This window comes from Ptychodera flava, chromosome 21 (assembly GCF_041260155.1).
Source record: "Ptychodera flava strain L36383 chromosome 21, AS_Pfla_20210202, whole genome shotgun sequence".
NCBI lineage: Eukaryota > Metazoa > Hemichordata > Enteropneusta > Ptychoderidae > Ptychodera > Ptychodera flava.
Window position 1 is genome coordinate 2,102,896 of NC_091948.1, and position 24,167 is coordinate 2,127,062.

The 24,167-nt window shown below is 36.6% G+C and overlaps 2 protein-coding genes across 3 annotated transcripts in view; one reads left to right on the forward strand and one right to left on the reverse strand.

Moving 5' to 3' along the window:
• The window catches only part of LOC139121072 (dual specificity mitogen-activated protein kinase kinase 5-like), a 61,595-nt gene that overhangs the window by 13,397 nt on the left and 24,031 nt on the right, over positions 1-24,167 (reverse strand). The window lies entirely within an intron of this gene.
• LOC139121073 (complement C1q subcomponent subunit C-like) lies at positions 1,799-22,782 on the forward strand. Its single transcript, XM_070685693.1, has 2 exons — positions 1,799-2,270; positions 20,799-22,782. Exon 2 carries the CDS (start codon positions 20,822-20,824, stop codon positions 21,737-21,739), a length of 918 nt encoding a protein of 305 aa, XP_070541794.1. The 5' UTR covers positions 1,799-2,270; positions 20,799-20,821; the 3' UTR covers positions 21,740-22,782.

A 24,167-nucleotide genomic window follows, 5' to 3' on the forward strand; every position in this document is an offset into this window, starting at 1 on the left:
GTTCATAGACTGGCGTTCTTGGGTGCAACCCTAAACTCTCTTCACCTTAAACATCAAACCTACCGGTACCATGGTTTTATGTCTACCATTGCTTTCAAAAGATTTTCTCAGTGCAATAAAAACAGCAGCCTGCGGGTGGAAATCCACTCATAGCAAATTACTGTGGCAAGGCCAGGGAAGAAAGAACTGGTGATCAAGAGAGCAAATGTTGATCGTGGGAGGGTGGTAAGCTGACTTTACACTACACCAAGTGAACCTTGGTAAATTTATGGCCATCAAAACAAATATGTCATTAATGAGGTGAAACCAGCAAAAACCACAACATAGACCAGGCAAAATTAGCGGCTGTGGTTTGTTTTCGCCCGAAAATCCGGTGGATTTCTCAAGGAAATCTCCATAGGAATAAGCTCATAAACACAAGACAATCCTCTCTTGAAATCCTCTCCAAATTGGAATAGAGATAATTTCAAAAGGTATGAAGGTCAGAAGTCACACAACCATATACAGATACTAAATGAGATGAAGTTTTCAAAAAGAAAAAGTCTGTTTCCATCTTTTGAATTTCTTATCAATTCTAAATGTTCTGGACGTAAATGGACCACAGGTAATTCAAGTTCAATGTCAAGGTTGAAAAATCAAGTATGAAGATGTAATATTTTCAGAAAGAGAAACTCTGAATGAAGTAAAACATGTAAAAGCAAAAATTTTGTTCTTTAGTGAGAAATATAATTCTGATTTTTTACATTTCTGGAAAGTAGCTGTATATCAGTTTAAACCTATCCTATTTAGTGAAGGAAAATGAAATGCAATGTTTCAAAACACTCACTCTGTAAAAAAATTGTCTTTGAATTTGAATAAGCCCCCTAAGACCATAACATATTCTAGATCTTTCAGAAACAGTCAAAGCATGCAGTGATTTTCCCTCTTCACCAAGTGTTGTACACTGTTCTGTCATCGACACAAAAGACCACAAAAGGAACACACAACAGAGAACAGACCTGGCTCTGACAATGCTCTATTCAACAATTAAAGCTATAAGACGATACACTTCACAGATCTTTTTGTGTTGTTTTCTATTTTTTGCGTGCACCATGTGTGTTTTGATCCTGCCACCTAGTCCATTGTTGCCGGTGTTTTCACAAAGTCAGTCGCTGCTGAATGTACCGTTTAGCCTCCTGATTGACACACAGGTAACAGTTAGCTTTGTGAAATCTGCACCTTGGTATTACAACCTTTAAATAATACACAGAACCTCCTTGAATGACTGTTTGTCGCTCTCTGTCGTTTTTCTATTAATATTCAAATTACCCACTTATTCCTACGACATCACATGTGAATGTAAGAAAGTGGTCAGAACAATCCATGGGGTCTGTCATAACTCAGACTTAATACCACACTCTACCTCTCTCCTTTTTCAGACGACAGAATCGCATACTTTTACTGGATTGGACATAAATCAGTATAATTCTAGATTGTCTGTTTAATTTATTTGACTCCTGCGATTCAGAAAACATCGCTGAATTTTTTGGAGGGGATGGTTGGAGATTGGAGTTGGGGAAATGAAAGCGACTGTAAAACATATCATTATCTCTGTCCAAACAGAAACAGCGTAGTTCAATGAAAATAGCAAGATTTGGGGTCAAAGGTCGGTGGGGTTCCCAGTGCATTCATGCTTGGTACTTTCTTATTGCCATGGAAAATAAAAAAGCTGAATAGCAATTGGCAACAATGTCCAATCAGGGGAGGGTAAAGCTGTTTACCATACAGTCCACATTCTAACATCTCAGGCAAACCATTCAGTCTGTGATTTGTATTTCAGCATAGAGCATACACTTCAACAGCTGCCTGTAAGCCTGTTACCAATTGATACTACGGCAACAGACGGGATAAGACGCTGATCTGATTAATATCAATCAACACTTCAAAACTCGTTGAATTCCAGGTCCCAATTTGGTATCTGCTGAACGACAGAAAAATCTTCCCTGGATTTTTTTTGGGGGGTGTCTCTCATTGTACGCTTGGATCAGAGGGCATTATGGTACTTAAGTGATTTCTTTCACATTAATCATTGCTCTGGCTTGAAGTACTTGTTTATTGTGCTCTGCGGTTAGTGAACACACAGCCCCGGTAGCGGCGACAGCCTGTCAACGGAGAAACACGCAAACAAGCATCGTCAATCTTTCCTGTACGGAACCACTCTGGACGTGCACTCACTTTAAATCTACGCTACTTTTACCAGCTACTTCTACAACAGGAGCTACTTGACGCCGGTAAGCTCAGCAGAATTTTTCACTGATGCAACATTCACAAATCACATAAAAATATTTTAAAAATTTAGATTTATATGCATGACAGTTGTAAAAGACATGTGACAGTTTATCTGCCTCCAGTTACCAGTGCTTTTGAATCTTTCTAAAGCGGTGTTATTTAAGTTGGAAAGCTATAATGTGTAAAAAAAGCCTGTTAATAATATCCTGTTAAATTCACTGTGACAAATTACAGGATTAGGCATTTTTTTCCAAGGGTTTTAGCCACACTGTTATTTTAGACAATGTTCATGAGAATCACTGAATGCTTGACAAAGAGACGGTACAAATCTGGTCAATGGGACTAAGAACAGATGAATTCAAAGTTGATTTGACAGAAGACATGGCTCAGCTTCATTGTTCTAGACGTGGAGGGGGGACTTCAGCATGGTGTTTTTACAGAAAAGCAACACAGCAATTGCGGTTTCTTTTAATGCACTGTAATTTTGCTAGTTCACAATGAGCCTTAATTTGTAACTGATTGCTTTGCCTGTAACAGAGACATCGCATTGACTGATGGAACCAGCTTAAAGACCCTTGCTCTATTCAACAGCTAGCTTTCTAAGTCAAAATACAAAAGGCAAATGTTTTCACAGGTTTGCGATCATGCTTGATTATGGTAGTGTGTTTCAAAACTGATAGAACTGAAACTTTTGCTCAAACTTTCCCTCAGCAATTTTTAACCATTCTCTTTCAAAATCAAGACCAACAAGCTAGGGTCACTGTGCATATTCTAGAGAAACTACAGTTACATGGTGCAGGTACTAGAAAAGTAAATTGCCTGAACTTTTAAATATGGTGACTATCCCTATGATAACTTTTGGGAGAAAAAAAACAAAATTTTCTATATTCACAAGAACAAAACCACCAAGATGATAAGCATCAAATGAAGTCTACCAAAGTAGCATTTCAATTGAGTATTGTGTAAGTTTGAGAATCCAGGGCAAATTTACTTTTAAAGTGGAGAAACAAAAAAGCATTAAAAAGTGACAATTGTCTGTCCTTTATGTTGACTGAGATTTCACCTTTCATATTTTTCACTCCGTTGTGAGCTGTCTGATGTCATGAGGGTGGCAACGCAAGGTTTGTTGCTAGCAACTGTCTATATCCTGACAGCAAACACTAACAGAAATTCTCATGCAAGGAACAAGAAAAGCACTGGTAGAAAATTAAATAAATTATACTTTTACTTACCGTACATCATCAATTTTTAATATCAGAGTAGAACTGTTTGCAAATACCAAATGCATTGAATGAAAAGTTCTACATGTATAGATTAAAATTACAGCATATGAATCAAACAGTCTTCTTCTATTTAAACTATGAACACTCTGTTCAAATTGAATTATATTTCTTGTATGTGAACTCCTACATATAACTTTGGAAGTTTGGATCTTGGAAAAGTTGAATCTGGGGCGTCCTGACTTTTCATTGGCAAATGTTTTTGTTGCTGAACGATGACTAGTCAAGCCATCACTGGGTATTAAGTTTGTAAACAAAAGCTTGCAAAGCAAAATTGTCAGCTATATGCCAAGTAACATAGAAGCTGTAATACCACATACCCATTGTAAATATTGGATCAAGAACAACTTTTTTGCATTTTGCTGACTTATTTATAACTAATTAAAATAACATCTTTTGAATTTAAATAACATTTACATATTCAAGTTTTGTTGTGGAAAAAAAATTTGAAGAAATGGATAACCAGAGAGAAAATTGCTGTAGAACTCCTGTATGACAAAAAAGGAGAAATTGTTAGCTTGGAATGGTATGTGAAAAATGGCATGTTATGATAACTTTGACACGGCTGAACGAAAATCAAAGGGTCTGTTGCATTTTACGAAAAAGACTTGTTTGCCGGGAGATTTGTTCCAGTTACATGCACATTGCACAAATTACGGTCTGCTGACAGGGCTTAGGAATCCAGGATTTAGGCAAATCCTAATAATACCATTAGCACTGTGAATTACGAGCTGGGACTCAGAACTTCCGGCAACCTTTGCCTTTGCCATGTAGTACGGAAGACTTCAGGGTAACTGTTTTGACCCCGTACAAATATATCATGACATGTGTAGCAACTATGCTTATTCAAGACAGAAGTTTATGCTTTTTTGTCAGGTTTTATCCGCGGTCATTTCTGTTTAGAGAACTCTACCAAGCATATGACAGCATTTGTCCACTTGTTGTCTGATGGAGTACAAAAATTGGTCTGTACACATGTGAAATCAATATAAATGTGATTTTGTTATCTCTTATTTGGCTATTTTCATCAAACTTTGCTGGTTTTCTCTGACATGAGTTCAGGTAATCATTGACATGCACTGGCTGCCACTGTGAAGTGTCCACAAACATTGTCTGAGTGCCACTTGAATTTTGCCACCCACCTTTGCTGTATATTTTCTATCAAAATGTGAATTTCTAAATCCCATTACTGTTGATTAAATGAAGATTTCCTTACATTGGTCAAATATTCCTATAGTTTAGGATGAATATACTTGAAGAACTGAAAACAAACATCAGATGTGTAATTGAAGATTCCGATATACAGTTGCTGTTGTTACAGAGTAGTAGAGCAGAGGTACAATTCAGTTGTTGACGATATCTTTACTATCAAAATGTTATCGCTGCTTCTGATCAGGTAGAGATAAAATGACGGGAGTGCGTGCACATGTATACCAGAGCAAGACTACAAGAACACTGTGTGAAAATGCATGCGTTTCACTTTGCCAAATACAGTGTAATTCAAATTTTTCTAACATCTTTCAGCTCGCTGAGAACTGAGTATAATGTAAGTTTCCGATCTTCCCAAGAGCATAAAATCAAATCAAAGATCATATAGATAGGTGAATACTCAAACCTTGTTTATACCCAAGCCTTGTTTTTGATGGAAATGTCATTGATGTGATTGTGGACTATTGTTTGCAATGAGCACTGGTACGGGTAGCACGGATGAGTGAAGCAATACCTTACTGAGTGTACCATACTCAAGAGTGTGTATCGGAAGGTCATGGTTGAGTACCACTTGTTTGCCCACCAAAAATACTTGCTCATTTGTCGCCAAATTCCACAACCTAAAGATCTCCAAACATGCTACTCAAATAGAGTGTAAGTGAGTTCATTCTAGAAGTGACTTTTACACCCCACTACGCTAGTATCTTTTCACATCAACAGAAAAAATGTTTGAGTATACTGTATATGTACGTGTATTCAGTGAGTTGCAGTTTCTACAACCTGTATCAATTTGTTTCTCTTTTGCTGATGAGAAGCATAATAAAAATACAGAGTTTTACACACGGTACACATGTAAGCAAAACTTTATTTAGACAAGAAAACGCCGTCTAAAGAGGAGTTTTGCTATTGATATGCCTTTACTTTCACAGTTCTACAGCGTAATATTCTCAAAACCAAAAAACCTTTACTTTGACAGATCGCAAAGGCAGAAAGGGAGACGGCTTCTATAATTCAAGCAGGGTTGTGATGTTCTCAGGTGTGTAACAGGCATTACTGCAGATTTCAGCTCATATCAATCAAATCCTCTAAATCCAATGAGGTGTGCCTTGCAAGAGCTCTACAAGGATCCCTAGCTTAAATAAGAACATGAAGTAATTTCGACAACGAAAAATAACCAATCTACCATGACAAAATTGGCCCAATTACTGGTTGTTGCCGTGCTTTTGAAATCCTCAGAATTGAGCTATTTTATGGAATGCATTGACATTACCGGATCCCATGGCGGCTTCAAAGACATTTACGCCAGATGGTTCAGAATGGTTTTGAGGACACAAGGACTTACACACGCTCTGTTTATTAAAGTCATTCTATAGGCCCTTGATCAAATTCATGGCACCGAATTTTGCCCCTGTTGAAAGCATAGGTAAAGTTTAAGCAGCACACACAGGTAAAACAGAAAGGAACAGAAAGCATTAAAGCTTGAGAAACACATTTACTGTACAGATGTGTCTTTTTCATCCAAAATTTAACAATTCAATTGTTTCATTTTGTGAAAATTATTTACTGTAAAATAACATGATTCAAGTTCTCAACCATATGTTTGTGTGTATGCCTGTGTGTGTGTGTGTGTGTGTGTGTGTGTGAGAGAGAGAGAGAGAGAGAGAAGAGAGAGAGGGAGAGAGAGAGAGAGCGCCATATGTGAGAGAGAGAGAGAGAGAGAGAGAGAGAGAGAGAGAGAGAGAGAGAGAGAGAGAGAGAGAGGGGGAGAGACCAGCCATTGCATCTGCACAGAAGACTATTAAAGCACTGCTAATGTAAAGTAGAATGGAATGTCAAAAAAACACAGAAACACTCTAGAAACTACTTAAGAGATAAGTGGTTTCACTACAAAGGGTATCTCTAATGAAAATATCTCTTAACAGCTTTCAAGCACTCTCTCAGTTTCAGCAGACTTTGTCTTGTTTTTAAAGTTGCGGATGTAATATTTGTTTATGAAAACAGTGAGCTAAAGAGGGATTTAGGCGTTAAACGACTAGTTTTGTTTCAACAGAAATATACCAGTATGACAATTGTTGTTAAAGTGAGAAACTTAGAGCTTAAAATCCACTACAATAAAAAGCCAAAAAACCAGAGAAATTAAATAAGTGTAGGCCTTCCTTTTGTTTTTTTATTGATGTCTCTGGAAACTCTCTTCTTTGTGTTTGTAACTTTGGCTGAGTTGCAGCCATTGTGCATATCACACTAAGGTTACAACCATTGGGTATAAAAACTTCTGAACGTCCTTGAGAAGAATCGATTTCTTTTTTATCTTCTCCTTCTGCGCTTCAATTGCAAACAGCCTATGTATTAGCTTGATGGTTCTGGCGAGATGCTGTAATGACTTTATCAGTGAGAATCGATCCACACCAACAAAGGATGCACCTCCCCTGCTTATCAACCACTCTCTCTCTCTCATGAATACCAAGTCACTAACAAGGTGGTCTGGATGCACACAACTTCCAGCACTTATGTTCTTCAAAAGAATGCCTTATTTGATATTAACAGCAGACCACTATACAGAGGTTCAAATTCAAACGTTGAAATCTGACCTTGTCACATGCATATTGACGGTTTCATTTTCTCGTCCAGTGAAGCTACATAATGATTATCAAGCCCTTTATACTTGATATCAGATGCTAACCCTGACAGGAAGACTGTGACAAAACAAATCTTCGTCATGTTATTTCAGGCTTCTGGATCTTTTGTATCATAAACTGTCTGTCCAAAATTACTTTTGTATTGCTGTGCTAAGATTATTTGTTCCCTCAGGATTTGGAAATGAATTTTGGTTAATTTCATCAACATCTTGGTTTCATCAGTTGTATGAATTCTCTGAGATATCTTGGGGTTATTAAGTTCAGAGATTTGCTATTCATTGTTTATAAATGTAATATAATTGAAATGAAGGTTCACTCAAAATTCTTTTCAATTTCTGAGTAGGTACATTGTTATTCATTCTGCCTTGGACATTTCAATTCAAGTCCTGCATATCGTGAAGCATTTCATTGCTTTCAAACTTTCATTTCATTGAACAGTCCTGGCTCGAAATGAGCTCCAGACCACTAATATATGAAATATTTAGTTGTGACACTTTGTCTGCCAGCACAGATGTCAACCATTATTTAAAGTTTTTTTTAAAATGAAGAATATTAATGACACACTGGTGCAATATTTTTGGATTTAATAGGCAGCTGTACATATGTATCCCACAATGCACTTTTATGATAATTTGCTGTGCGACATTGAAAGGTAAGCAGCCGTGTTTTTGTAGTTCAGAAACTGTATGAGGTGGGTCCTTGACAAAAAATTAGTATTGGTCTGCAATTATGGAGATATGTGGGGATGTATTAATATTTGCATGTCTATTTATGCAAGAGTTTAAAAATTTAATGTATTTATGTGAATGCTGTAGCAAGGTTCTTTATTCTGCAGTATGAAATTTGTTCTCATTGTGATTATCTTGACCAATATCAGTAACTTGGTGTATTTCATTCTAAACTGCTATCTTTTTGAAGGACTTCTTGGTGAGAAACATGGCAGCTCTATACTGGATTAACAAAAAAGCATATACAAAAGTTCAAAATGTTATTTAGAAGCACTTTTAAGTGACCAGAAGTATCCTGTATGGAACGCTGTTTTCGATTTGTAACTGAACATTTCTATATCCTGATCTATATCAAGCTAGCATAGGTAGTGTACATGAACATGATGGTTTTCAAGCATTACGGATTGAAAGACTACAACAGAGTTCTCTGTGATGACACCGACACACAATACTGTGCGTGACAGTTCACTGAAAGCCGCTACACCAAGGGAAAATTGACAGTATCATTAGAAAGCCCTGATGGAGGGTAATTCACTTGGGGTCTAGTAATGAGATCGTGCACAGCAACATTAAACTTCTACTAGTGTAGCTTTTTCTTTACCTTGAGTCTTTTTTCAGATTGGCAATTTTTTTGTTAAGGTGTGTTTGTACTGATGATGGCTGTGGCCTTGGCTCATCCAGGGTGCCATCTGTTTGTGTTCCATCAGAGAATGCAAAATTTTTAACAGAGGAAGTCTCGTACCTTTTAGTATCATAAAAAATTTAGTAATAGTGAAAACTTGCCATTTATTTCTTGCTGTTGCAGATTTAATTCTTTAGCAGTAAAAGTTGAAGTTCCTTATAACATTTTAGACACTGGTACCGGTACGTTGTTTATATTTTGAAGGTCTTTTTAACTCATATTTTACGTTTACACTGACATTTAAATACATTGTAACACTTCTGAAATGTCCAAAGGAATTCCCCCCAGTACTTGACACAACCATTGCTTTAAATTTTGCACAAACAAGGGATCCATTTACAATTTTCAAGCTTTTACCCATTCACAATAACATTTTAGTTGAATCCAGTTGTTTTCAATAAGGTAGCTGGGTGTTAACCTTGGAGTCATTCCTCAGAGCAACTTCAGTTGACAATATCAATAATATTTTCTCATTTAGTGTGTATGAAAATGTGTATTTTCTACTCTACAAAGCTCGTTTGACAAATTTCCCTGTGATGAATCTGCCTATTTTTCAAATCAAGCTGACTTACTAATAACTGTATTCAGTTTTTCTGATGATGCAAATCACAGCACAAGTTTCAGCAAACTGTAAATGGGAATTATATGGAAAGTAGGAAACTCATGATACTTTGTGTCAATTCCAGTCATCCATGAAACTGACCCCATGATACTAACATACATTCATGTCCTTTGGAGAGGGGCTTAACACGCCGATTATCTCCAGTGATTGCACCGGTACTCAAAATCCCGGTACTCAAAGAGACAGTCCAATTCACCGTCACCAACGGTTGGCCGAATTAGCACACAGGGTCATGGGTTTGTTTGTCAGAAGTCACGCTGAAAAGGCACACATTTTCTGTTCAGGGTATTAGCTGGGTGCATGGAGAATTTCTAAAAAGAGTTAACCATAGAGTAAGAAGAATCAGTTACCCTACTATGTTATACTGTCAGTACACAATTGAGTGGGAGGAAACGCTGACATTGGATGTCATCAGAGTCAAAACAAGTCACCTTTGACACAGTGTGTGTGTGTTCAAGCCTGTCGGGAAACAAACATAACCAATATAATGTCACAAGGAAGCTCTGGTCTTTCTGAAAAGTTCATAAGGCTATTTCAGAACCTTAACTTGCACGAATTATCATTGAGATGACAATTTTAACTTAACAAGGGGAAAAAGTAAGGCTTTTTCAGGCATTACTTTCTCTGCTGTCTTTTAATAGCTTACCAAACTTTGTGATCTATTTTAATACTGCAAACCACTTGGTTGTTTTCTGTTTTTTGTCTGTCCAGTTTTTATAGAGTAACTGAAATACAACTCTCAAACTGACTCGCTTTGCTATGAAAATGTACGTCTACAGTTTAAAGAAAGTAATTTCACACCAGGAATGATGCTTCAAGATTTGTACATCCTGTTACTTTACTGAAATCATGCAGCAATTTTTGACATAAACTGAACTTTCAAAAAAGCGAATCTGGTGATAGTTTTTCTCACACCACACTGAACATTTTGTATTTGTATTTACTTGAGGCACTAAATCATAAGATTTTGGATGGAGAGTCTTGACAAACAAATGAAATTACAAGTCAAACTCAAACTACTGACTTAATTATTATTTATGACGTTATTATATTCTTCAATTTGACAACTATTCCATGATTTTTTTACATCTTTTTCCATAAAATTTAAATGTTCACCTATACCAGATGTTTAAGATGGAAATTTCATACCCTCCACACAAGCCCCTTAGAGATGAAAACTTGGTTTACTGTGTTCTAATCCAAACTACGTGTACGCTCATCAATCATTTTTCAAAAAATCACCTCAGGACAATTGACCATGTACCAGGACTAACTGTTCAGATTAAAATGATTGAACAGTATTGAATGCTGATCTCATTAATTTTGTAAGGTGGGTCTGATAAGTGATTATTTGAAATTTCCTGTGAAAATTTGTAATCTTCGAAGTATTCTAAAATATGTCATTCCATGTCTTGCAACATACCCTGTAGTTGGACCTAAGGTTGTTAATGAGTTCATAAGAATGTTCAAAAATCATTCCAGACCAAATAAATTTAACTGGTAAAAGCAGTGTGTAAAGGGCATCAAACTTAATGAGCAAAGTAGATTTTATGTCAGAATTTGCATAAAGTGTCAAAAAGAAGTATGTTTTTAACTGAAGTCTTTATGACTATACTGGCTATGTGGAACAACCATGTACAACTAACAATATCACAATTCCTAACCAGAAAGATAAAAGAATAAGACATAACAACCTTTAAGAAGTCATTTCTAAACCAAGCCCGCAGTTAGTACCATTGGAAAAGTCTTTATCAGGAATTGAAATCTCGCAAAAACTGTATTACAATTAAATTTTGATTCAATGGTTCTTGACAATAGCCCTAGCTTTCCATGCTTTCAGGAACTTTCATCTTTCCACTCACATTATGACCTGGCTTGTTACTGTTCCATTAACTGAATTAGCAAACTATTATGCGCAATACGCTGTCAAATCTCTGCCCCTCAATAAAATGAATTTGTGTTCTACTTTGCCCCTGATCTATAAGTCTTGCTGTCAGTTCCACATTCAAGTTAATCATCTGGCCTCTAGTTGGGTCAAAATTAAGATTTTTACACAAAAGAAATTCTCTCTAGAGTGATTACTGTCATAAAAACTGTTGCTTATATTTTCCAAACTTCCAGAGGATGACCTGAAGATCAACCCATCTTTTGGGACGTAACATAAGATCTTATTCTAATCTGTGGATGTAAATTTCTTCTGCTGATCTTGTCCTATGTTAATATTTTCTACATGTTAAATGACAAGTATGATGTGGGTATGTTTGTAGACTTATACAGAAAAACGTAGTATGGAACAATATCTGATAAAGTGACGTATCCAGGTACACTTTGTGAAATCAGGACAAAAACAAGACATACTTGTCCCTACATCAGAATTTCATGTGCTCTAAAGAATGAAGGCTTGAAAGCTTCATTCATAAGAAATTCCAAATTAAAGTCTCTCTATGAAAATTTAAACAACAATTATTCTAATATTGATATAGGACTTTTATAACCTACGGTATACTTGTGTCACAGAAAGACTTACTTTACAGTCCAGCTGCTTTGCTTTGATGTTTTATACTCCATCCTGTCTTCAGAAATTTTCTGATTATGAATAAACTTAAAATTGAATAAAACTGCTAGAAAATGTAAACAAGTATGTGGAGCTGAATATTATGCACTGGCATATACAGCTTAAATATTATCTTAAATGCAGTATTGTTATCAACTGACACCTAACAGTGCTGCAGTCAAGTTTAAAACTTACATGTCTTTGCTAATTTATTTCATGGGTTTGATAAATTGCTACTATTGATATTAACAGTTTCATTAAATGGAGGTATAAAAATTTGTTACCTGTTCAAATGTACCTGCTACAGAACATCTGGTACATTTTCACTAGTCCATAATATACAATTCTGAGAAAGAAACTTGCTTTGCTCTATTCCATATGAATTTCCTAAAATGTTTGATGGACTGAAGTTTCAACAGGCTGATTTTCTGTACATATTTTCATATAATAAACTATTCTTTCTTGCTGTTTTGTAGTTCTTTCAATCATGATGCGGATATTAAATTGCTATTTTGTAATATTTTGAATTGTTCACATACTGTGCCAGTGAAATTACAACTGTACATGTACGTCTAAGTAGATTTTGAATTCAGAATGATCATTGATGCATCATATGTCAACATACAATTTTCCTTGAGGAAGTTGACCAATGGCTAATCAGCTGAAGGGAAATTTTTCCCTAAAACAGGTGTTTGCTGGAAACATAAGCACTGCTAATTTATGACTTAAGTGTCTGTATTTCCATGGGAATAACAACAACCAGATGAAATATTTTACAGATGTTCTGACAATAATAATGGGGCATAGCATCTAAATTTGATGAAGTGCCAACAAGCCTGGCAAAATGGTCACATTTCCCTAATAAATTATTGAAAAATGACCGAGTAAGATATCAAAATAGCTGCTTTCATCCAAAATCTTGACATTCCATTACGTTTAGATGGTGCTATATATAGAATATCTACCTGGACATTAAGTACATTGCATTTAATCACAGCAACAACCCTCAGTTGGAGTTCCAATAGAATTGGAGTCCACAAAAGAGGGAACTTGATTCATTTTTTAGCTGCATGCAGACTTTTAGAATCTAATCGAACTATTGCAATCACCAATCAAGGACAGCTTTGATGCAAGTTGACATGATTGACCCTAGTGGCTTAGACATTCTCAGCTAATAAGATTAGCTCTGCCTTGAAAAAGCTTCCTTAACTTTTTGGCAAAAGCATTAGGACTCCTTAAACGCAAACGCTTGGAGTCTTAAAACACACCAATACTTGTCTGTCTGTTTGTTTGGGTTTTTCCTGTTTGGGTTACAAAACATGAATATCTCTTGATTTCTGAAATTTTGATCCACCTGACTGAATGATCTTCCCTTTAATTGACTTAATGATTTCTACCTGGACTGACAAAAATATTTTTAAAAGATTGATAGTAAGAAAGGGCTCATGATTCACTCTTCTGTCTTTCTGATGAACAAAAATAAAGTAAACAGCAAAATACTCTAAAACAAGTTGCATGAATATTTTTTTTTTTTGAGAAAATGTGCCCTTTCATGGTTGCCAATTGGTGCAAGAAACCATGAAGACTGGCTAAACTGTCGAGACATAAACAAATCTGACTTTGTTCTCCATCCCGGTGCATTTAATATGGAAAAGTGGGGGTTTTTTTACAACCTACGGAGAAGCATTATGACTGTTGATACTCTTTGATTTTAGAAATGAAACATTGGTCAGATGTATTGACCAATACAAAAGAAGTTAGCTTTGGTGTAGGAAGGTCAGGAATGTGTTTGCTTGGAAAGATAATAAAACTTCATCAGTAATTAATCATTTTCAAAGACATACTGCATTCATTGGTGACAAAACTCTGTCATGTCCATATTTTGAACCATTTGGACAGGATAATACCACACATGATAGGAGTCAGAAGGCAGGCCTCTTGTAGTTTTCTGGAGTGACTGTAATGGCCACTGTACATTTCTCATTCTCTGTGTTCAGTAGAATCATAATGAAAGCAGCATGGCACTAAATGCTTCAAGGGCCGTGCCAAATCACAATCATCTTTGCCCCCCAATATTTCAGAAGGATCTGAATGACATCAATTTGCTGGACGACATGACATCAATTTGCTCTGGCAAACTGTTACAAGATATCCAATTTGTTCAAGTGCCTCACTGGGAACAGAATAGCACACATTTCAATCTGTTAGATGGCTCAGACGAGTTGTTTATGGTTTTCCAAGATGTTGTAGTCTGCAAGTAACACAGACATATGTGGCATTGAATGAAATGTAAGAGTATGATTACCATCTGGAAACAAATAGGCCAAACCCGGAATTCGAATCGACCACGGTACAAACAAAGCCATGTGCGCAAACGCGCATAGACGTACGTGTATTTCCATACGCGTTCAGTACACATGTGGGTTTGTTTGTACCGGCATCACGTGATTATTTGGGCGTACTGAAGTATGTAGAACGTCGTACGCATCGCGTCCTTTTTATTCCGGAGTAGAAACATTCTTGCATATTTGCTGTAGACAACATGAAACATTTTTCACCACTAAATTTTCATCATTTTTGAGTGAATTTATGGTGAAATTATGGTGAACAACAAAAGAAGAGCTGAAAGTCTATTAAGGTGTTACGCGTCTTGAAATTGAAAGACTGAAACATTTGCTCAAACGTTCCTCAACACAACTTTCCACCATTCTCTTATCATAGAAAGAATAAAAATCAAGGATCACAGGAAAACATTTAGTACTGAGAAACAAATTACCTAACATTTATAGTAACAGATGTTTGGAATTCAAAATGGCAGCCATCACTGAGGGTAAGAAAGTGAAAACTGAATTTGCTCCACAAGCTTCATAATGAGCCCCACAAGCAGTAGACCAGAAAAGAATTTTCTGAAAATTTGCAAACATGCAGATTTATTGCACTGATTAAAATATGATTAATCTGCTAAAAGTACTGAAAAAGTGTTGATGCAATCAGCTGGAAACCCTGGAAGCTAAGGGTCAGGCATTGCTATGGTAACATATATCAAACACTGCGCATCTGATTAGATTTCCTAAAATTTATGGAGATGAATGTGACAGCACTTCAAACATGCTACAGATATATCCTGAAACTGAACTTGGTTTTACGACAATGACACCGATGGGATGAGATCGGTGATATGGTAATAACTATAATATGATCTTATCAAAGATAACAATGCAGATGTTGATGGTCATCGACTGAAATGAACCAGATTGTACTTTTAAACTTGATTTTGATAGATTTTGATAAATATTGACAAATGCATACGTGCATCAATCAGTCTCATATCAATTATGTCAAAAGTGTCAAAGAAGTCAATGACAAAATTTACAAACTTACATTACTTCATATATCTACCACAAGGCAAGATTCACAGTAGTTTCGGTTACTTCAGTGAAGATGGCTCACTGTATTCATAAAATCAGCTTTAAAGTCTACTCAGAGTATCCAGCACGCAGTAAAAACCACTAATGGTGAATTTTTGAGTAAATATTTGGCACACATTGATATGTACACGGTGTGAAAGAGGTAATTGACTTGAAAACAATGTAATGTTCACCAACTCTCAGGAGATCTGTTTCCAATTCTATTTGACCATTTGTTTCTGAGTGTCGATGGATATAGCAGATTTCCCAAGCACATTGCTTTACTTAAGAAGAATTTGATCATTTCCATCACACATGCACATCAAGATTCTTTTGGCATGTTACGGGGGATTTGTTGACATTAAAGTAGGTAGCAAATGGGAACCACACAATTCCTGGCTCTAAAGCCACTGCTAATTGGCAAAACATCTGGCATTTGATCAGATCTATGGAATGTGTTCTTGCGTACTGCCTCAGATTCTCAAAGATAGATGGTTTGTTATTGTGCAAATTACAATTGCATACACAAATTTTGGCAGTTTGGCATTCTGTTCCTGCAAGCCTTTACATGAAAAGACTGAAGAGTTACACAGCTAAATAATATTAATAGTTGAGTACATGCGTGTGTGAGAGAGAGAGAGAGAGAGAGAGAGAGAGAGAGAGAGAGAGAGAGAGAGAGAGAATACCAAGTATGTCATTGCAGTATTCACAATACCAAAGGACTTTCCTTTAATTTCTAAAAGGAAAATTTGTTTCCCAGTTAGATTATTTTCATTGGGTGAAAAATAGCCTGTTTAAATATACCAATACCATTATAATAAAATGTACCAATAGCTTCAAGCATCGAAAAATGGAAATAATAATGTTAATGTACAACACAGCCAGCCTTGCAAGAAACGGAGGAATCTTTCATCATCATTTGACCAACATTAGAGTAATGTGTACTGTAGGAAGGTACAAAGCTGTTAGTGATCAATATTTAAATGCATACCCATTAATTTTGTCTCCACTTTACAATGTTTTAATGCTTGTTCACTGCTAAAAGATGACCTTATCAGTGTGGAAAGAAAACTGAACCTGTGATTTGATGACCGATATGAGACAATGACTTTGTTTGAAAAAGGAGACTAAAATCTACATTAGTGTGTCTGCAAGTAACATGGATGTGAAATCACTCTATCACTGCATTGATCAGATGATTGTCTTGTATCTGGCAGAACCAATAATGTGAAAGTTTGAATGTTTTTCGGGAGAACTGATCTTAGGGTAATTTACTATATGAAAGTATTCTTTATGAAATAACCCATTTGGAAATACTAACCCTCTCAAGTTGGGGATTTTGTAAACAAGTAATTTTTCCACATTTTTTTGGATACAGAGAAACTTAAATGGGACAATGGGTTTATTTGACATGGGAATATAAAGTTATTGTACTTCTTGTGATAAAAAGAAAAACATTTTTACCAAATATGAAAGGATGTGAATTCTATGCTTAATATTTCTACTTTTTTTGGACAACAAAAATGCATTTACACATTCAGCATTACTGACTGCTGCAGAATGGGTAATTTGTGTGATCTGTATGGTGTCAAAGAAATCTCTCCCGCGAAATTGGAACAAAAGGAAATCTACCGCCTACTGAGTTTTTGTGCACGGTCGATATTGATCAATGACTTAGGGCAATCACCAGCTGTTTGATAAGCAGTTACACATTTAGACCAGTCATCACAGTGTGGAAATGCCGGGGAAATAAACGGAAAAAAAAATTGATCACACTGTGCCAATAACACGCGACTTCAGATGGTAATCAGTGAAGCTTGCCATTTTTAGATCCACTTTTGAAAACCTTGGGAAAAAACATCAAAGGAAATATCAAAGTCTGCCGATGGACGGTACATCAAATACAACTGGCGCCCATGCTCACATTTTTATCTGCTTTTCATCTCTTTTCTGGTTGCAATTAATGGCAGGACGGTTGGTTCACTCCTTTTCTGGTCGTTTTCAGCATTGCTGTGACAGAGATGCATCTTGATAAGTTCTGTGTGATTTATTGCAAAGAGATTGTAGAGTCTTTCACCCTGCATTTTGTAAGACATGCCAGCACACTCCTTCAGAAATGTCACAAAAAACAACTTTTTACAAAAGCGTACTTTAAATTGGTATATTTTTTCAAGTATTTGGTCAAGTATAAAAACATATGGTTTTGACGTCTGGACACATTTAAAGGGACAAAGTCACTGTTTTTGACCTTTCATATCAATACAAAATTCATGGAAAAAAAGCTGAAAAGAGAGCAACTCTGTCCCTTTAACGGATGCAACAGCAGTTACTGCATATGAACATACCCGTAGAGGACAAACTAAAATCAAAATTATCATCATTTTCTATGCAATCACACAAGAGTTACAGGAAAACGTGAATACACAAGATAAATGATTAGATTATCATGCGTTCCTAACTTTCCGAATACATTGTATAGAAATACATGTACACATCTTACCCTATTTTATACACCTCACTTGACTTATGATTGTAATCACTGTCATTTTCCTTATCATTGCATAAGTCATCTTTCCTTACATTGTAATATTTCTGAAATATTTCTTTGCAAGTTTTGTAAAAACACATCGACACAAGAGGGTTTGATATAAGACTAAATGGAAAAGATTAAGAATACTTTTGTAAATTTTTCATTTGATTAACATATTCAATTTATCCAAGAATTTTACATATGAACACTCACACAAGGTCATTTTTACAAAAGAAATCATTTCACAGAACGAAATTGCACTGTGGTTGAATTTATCTCAGCTGTAACCGAGGTAACACATCAGGTCTAGTGAAATCCAATATCAATCACCAAACAAAAGACTCCCTGCCAAGTGCAAATTTATTCTTTGAGTTCAAATCCATGGACGATGAAAAGTAAAATCCTATCAATGTGATTATCATGTATATTAGGGACCTGTGTCATACAGACAATGGAATTTCAAAATTAGGCTCTTTTGACAATGAAGCTTTTGGGAGTCCAATTTTTCCAATTACGAAGAAAATCCAGTTTAGGTCATCTGTAACTGCTTCCCTCATATTTCCCTGTATTTTTTTATGGAGCAACACTTCCCATGTAAGAACAATACCATATTCCAGAGACTTTCGGAAGGCTTGATTAAAACAACAATGCTTTTGTTAAGTGAAGCATTATCAAATGAAAAGATGAGAACTACAAATCATATCTACATTAAAGTCTTTTGATTTCACTTTTGTTTTCATCATTTAGTTCACATCTAATTAAACAAAAACTGTGAGAAAAAGTTACATCAAAGTAACAAAACAATGTGATGAAAACAATTTTAAAAATAAAGCTTTGATAAAAGTATACAAAATTGGCTCATTTTTTCTCTACTGGTATGTAATAAGAACATGTCCACTTGTTTTTATATCACATATTGTTACATAATGAAATGTTAACTTTACATTAGTAAGCACACAAGGATCACCATAATTTTAATTAATATATCAAATACGTCATTTGCACCATATGTAATCAGATTTTGAAACTTTTTATGTTTATGAAAAAGATAATAAATGCCGACAAGGTTGGTTGAAGTAAATGTTTATTCCCAGGACACCACAAGAGTGCTGTCCTGAGGATGTTCCTTGACCTACAGGTCAAATTACCAGCTTCATTGGCTGTAAACTGTTTTGTGACTGGCCAATGAATACCCACAAACCATACCAGTAAAAAATCTTGTGAAAACTTCTCAAGTACTTTGAGATCAAAGGTCGCTCTATAATCATGAAATAAACACTGTAAAAATATTTTGTCGGAATTTGTATGACACAGGTTTTTTGTTCTGAGACAGCAGAAAATTAATAAGCACGTCACTTCAACTTTCAATTGACAAGACTGAATGAAACAGGATGTGCTAACATGGTTTTATTTTCAACAGAATTTTGGGCATGAAAGAAAACACCGTGATTTCAAAGTGTCAAGGCTACATGTAGTATAGACTTGCTCAAAGTCTGTGGGATATAAATATCAAAACACAGTGCTATAAAACACTTCGAATTAGCTGCATGCCTTTTTACCGATTTTGGATTTTCATTGCACTCAGCAGATTTAGAAAAGACATCTTGACCAAAGTAAATATGGGGAAAAGTTCAAATTAGCAACATTTAAATTAGTGAATTTAAACACGTAGTGAAATTAGCTAAATGAGGATGCTATATACCGGTATAGCTAGAAAGACTTGCCTTCCAGATAATCGTGGGAATAAACTGCAGCAGACTATTATATAATAGTGCTTCGCTATTCCGTTGATTGTGGGGTGAACACGATTGGTCAGCCATATGTTGCTAAGGAAAGCAAAGCAACAAGGGCTAGTCTATATGTGGTAACAAAAATGCTCAGAGTCGACAGTAAAGAAAATTTTATTTGCACCACATACAGCTTAGTGAGTAAATCTGTGCTAACTTTCCATTTGCATAATCTGCATGTACTCCCTGCTGCCTGTTTGCTGAACACTGTGGACACTTTGTTACGTCAGACAAAGCATATTTACATGCCCTGACTTTCATGTTTATCTCTTTGGAACCTCCTTTCACCTTTATGCTGTAGAATCAATGCCAGAGACTGTTGACAATAAAGTTGGCAAAGCTCAACCCAAAAGTTTTCATCAAGATTTAAGCAGAAAAACACTTTGCTCGTTCCCACATAAAAGGAAAATTCAATGCCTGCTTTGAAAAAACCTTTTGCGTCGCCATATAATCTGTAAAAAGCATACAAAAATTCACAAAATCCGCCTGCACAGCTATCAAATTTTGGCGGGAAAACGTGAAACCCTACATGGCAGCTCAATAGTCACCAACAAAGGAACCTGACAAACTACACCAGAAGTGGTTATACCAACATGGTTATTTGAATACAGACGGCCACCACTATTGAGCAAGGTGTCAGATATCAGACAAACAAGTTGACATGTGTGTTACTCTGAAACCCTGCTGATAGACACCTACCACCATTTTACAGGTGTACTGGGGCACTGTGTTCCACTTCAATTCTATTTGCTGCCATATGGACTGTATCAGTCAAAGTGATGTTACTGTTTAATATCTGATATTTAATACATATGATCATGATAAGTTTTTCCAAAAAACAGTGTTCTTCTGGTTGTGCATTTCAGTATGACTACATGCATTTACATATCTTCAGAAATGGTTAAGTGTCGTGGCCATCACAAACTCACTGCACTGGTGGAAACCTTTTTGTGATTTCTCCTGATGTTGTGCACCATTATTTTCCAAACTGAATGAAAAATCTTCTGCAATGACAGTATCCTAATACTTGGTCTGGTGAAACTTTAACTATGATTCCATGGAAGTAACTTCGCTTTCTTTCTGTTCATTTGACAGAATCAATAACAGTCACTTGAAGGATGTCTTGGCTTTCGTTGCTCCTGATCTCACTGCTGATTATGGTCCTGACTGTGAACGTCAAGTGTGAGGACGAACTGACGCGACCTAAAAAACGGAAACGGGACCAATGCTTGCCATGCTGTGAGAAAGGCGACATGGGAATGATAGGTCCTCCGGGGCTGCAGGGTGTTCAAGGGGCATTTGGAATGCCGGGAGAGAATGGAACACCTGGTGTTCCTGGAACACCTGGTTTGCCGGGTTCACTGGGAGTGCAGGGATCAAAGGGTGAAAAGGGAGATGGTGGAGTTCAAGGCTCACCTGGGGCTCAGGGTTCTCCTGGTCCACAGGGTCCACCTGGTGCACCTGGTTTACCTGGTCCAATGGGACCCCCTGGTAACTTAGGTCCACCTGGGCAAAGCGGGCTCAACGGACAGAAAGGAGAGCCGGGCTTGACAGGAATGGGAACAGTAAGTGCAGCTAGTTGGTCAGCACCAGCGGTCAAAGTTCCAACATCTGTGTTAAATCAGCCCAAATCAGCATTTACAGCAGTACGCACTTCAGACCTTACAGGCCACGCCGACAGGGGCAAAGATGTGACCTTTGACACCATGATCACCAACGTCGGAGGTCATTTTGATGGCACCACGGGACGCTTCACCTGCGCCATTAACGGGACATACTACTTCATCTTTCACATTGCTCACAACAGGGACACACAGGTCCTCCTTGTCAAGAACAATGAGCGTCAGGTCTCTGTTCACGGTGATGCAGGCAACACAACCAGGGAATCGTACAGCAACAGTGCGGTCCTGCAGCTAATAGTCGGGGATCAAGTATGGCTGAAACTGGGCAGCAGACATTCACTCACAAGCAACACAGAGAAACTGACATCATTTTCTGGCTTCCTGCTATTTGCTGAGCAGACTGTACCTTTGTGACACGTTATCCAGGCCAGAGACTTCCAACCTGACAACGCGACGTTACTTTACAGTACAGAGACAGCAAACACCGACATTTCAACTTTCAGTGGCACACTCAGACATGAGGATACTTCAACGACAAGTGACATGCCTAGACATCAAGACAGCTCAACTATGACCGACATAACTGACGAACCACAACTCAAAATTAGATCAACAATTTCTGAAGAACAAAAACTCAAAGGTAGTTCAACATTAACAGAAAAACCAAAACTCAGAGACAGTATGGTGCGAAATGACGCAACCCAACTCACAGCAAGTGTAATCTATCATGCTGTAAGCATTTTTGTCATGTATGTTTGCATCAGTTTTGGATTTTAAAGGTATACAGTCACCTGTAATCTAAATATGCCCATATATGGTCAAAGGGGCGTTCCTTGGTATTCAAAATACCCATGTGAGGGCGCTGTTTTTAAAAAGCAGCCACCCGCTTAAAATCTGTGATTGGTTAGATTTTCTCTTTTCATGGTACATGTGGCAAAATTGGAACAGGTGAGAGTATACCTCTAAGTTTCCTGATATGAACCCAAATCCTTTTGGTGAAAATTAAGGTTTTACGATCATGCTAAACAAGCTGTTGTTGGGTTAAGTTGAATACATACAACATACTTGTATGACATGCAAATTGTTAATTTTCTTAAGAATTTAACAGTAGTAAGGATCCTTCACCATCGCAGATGAAATCAAAAATTTGTAATTGGTTTCTTGGTGAGATGTTTTTAAAATGCTAATCAAAATATAACCTACATTTTCCATTTATCGCAAACAAAATTGCAAAAACTTTCATTAGGAATCCCAGAGTGTGTACACTTCCATTGATGTCGTGGACATAGTGCACTGAGATTTTGACCAAGGATATGTTATAAAATATTACTTTTGCATTTTTCTTGTACTTTATAACCCACGATGTCAATAATAACTGACAGCTGATATTAAATTCTAATATCTTTACAAATGCTGTACTTCATGAGTCAATTTGAGTATACAAAGTGGTAACACATAAAACAGAAAAAAATAGAGATTATAATGAAAAAAATTTATTCAAATGTGTGGAAAAATTTAATAACCATCAACTTTTTCAACATAAAGAGAGAAGTTGTTTCCCTGCCTCACTGTGTTAAATCTGACTAAAGATGAATGAACCACTTTTCCTTCTGCATCAGAAATAAGACAAGCAGATGAATTCACAATGTCTTCAAAGTAATTCCACAAAAATTGTTGCCAGTTTTAGAATTACCAATTATCAAGAAAATTAACAATAAAACATTGCTGATAGTTTTAGTCCCCACGGACACCGTCCGGGGGGACTTATAGGTTTGGTCATGTCCGTGCGGTGCGTGCGTGCGTGCGTGCGTGCGTGTGTGCGTGCGTCCGTCCGTTCACACAGATATCTCAGAGATGCAAGAAGCGATTTCATTCAAACTTGGTACAAGGATTACTTCATATGTCATACAGATGCACGTCGATTGTTTTGGGATACGATCCAATATGGCCGCCAGGCGGCCATTTTATTACGATTTTTTCATGTACAGAGCCATAACTCAGACATGTTTCAACCAATTTATTCAAAGTTGGTACAAGGACATTGACCAATGTCATAGATATGCAAGTCAATTTTCTTTGTGATACAATCCAATATGGCCGCCAGGCGGCCATTTTATTACGATTTTTTCATGTACAGAGCCATAACTCAGACATGTTTCAACTGATTTTATTCAAAGTTGGTACAAGGACATTGACCAATGTCATAGATATGCACGTCAATTTTTTTTGTGATACGATCCAATATGGCCGCCAGGCGGCCATTTTATTATGATTTTTTCATGTACAGAGCCACAACTCAGACATGTTTCAACCGATTTTATTCAACATTGCTACAAGGACATTGACCAATTTCATAGATATGCACGTCGATTTGTTTTGTGATACAATCCAATATGGCCGCTAGGCGGCCATTTTATTACAATTTTTTCATATAGAGGCATAACTCAGGCATATCTCAACCGATTTTATTCAAAGTTGGTACAAGGACATTGACCAATGTCATAGATATGCACGTCAATTTGTTTTGTGATACGATCCAATATGGCTGCTGTGTGGTCATTTTGTTACGATTTTTTTCATATACAGAGGCATAACTCAGGCATATCTCAACTGATTTTATTCAAAGTTGGTACAAGGACATTGACCTATGTCATACATATGTACGTCGATTTTTTATGTGATACGATCCAATATGGTTGCTAGGCAGCCATTTTATTACGATGTTTCATGTACAGAGCCATAACTCAGACATATTTCCACCAGTATCATTCAAAGTTGACATTGACCTATTTCATACATATGCTCGTCAATTTGTTTCACGTCATGTAGCAGTAACATGTCA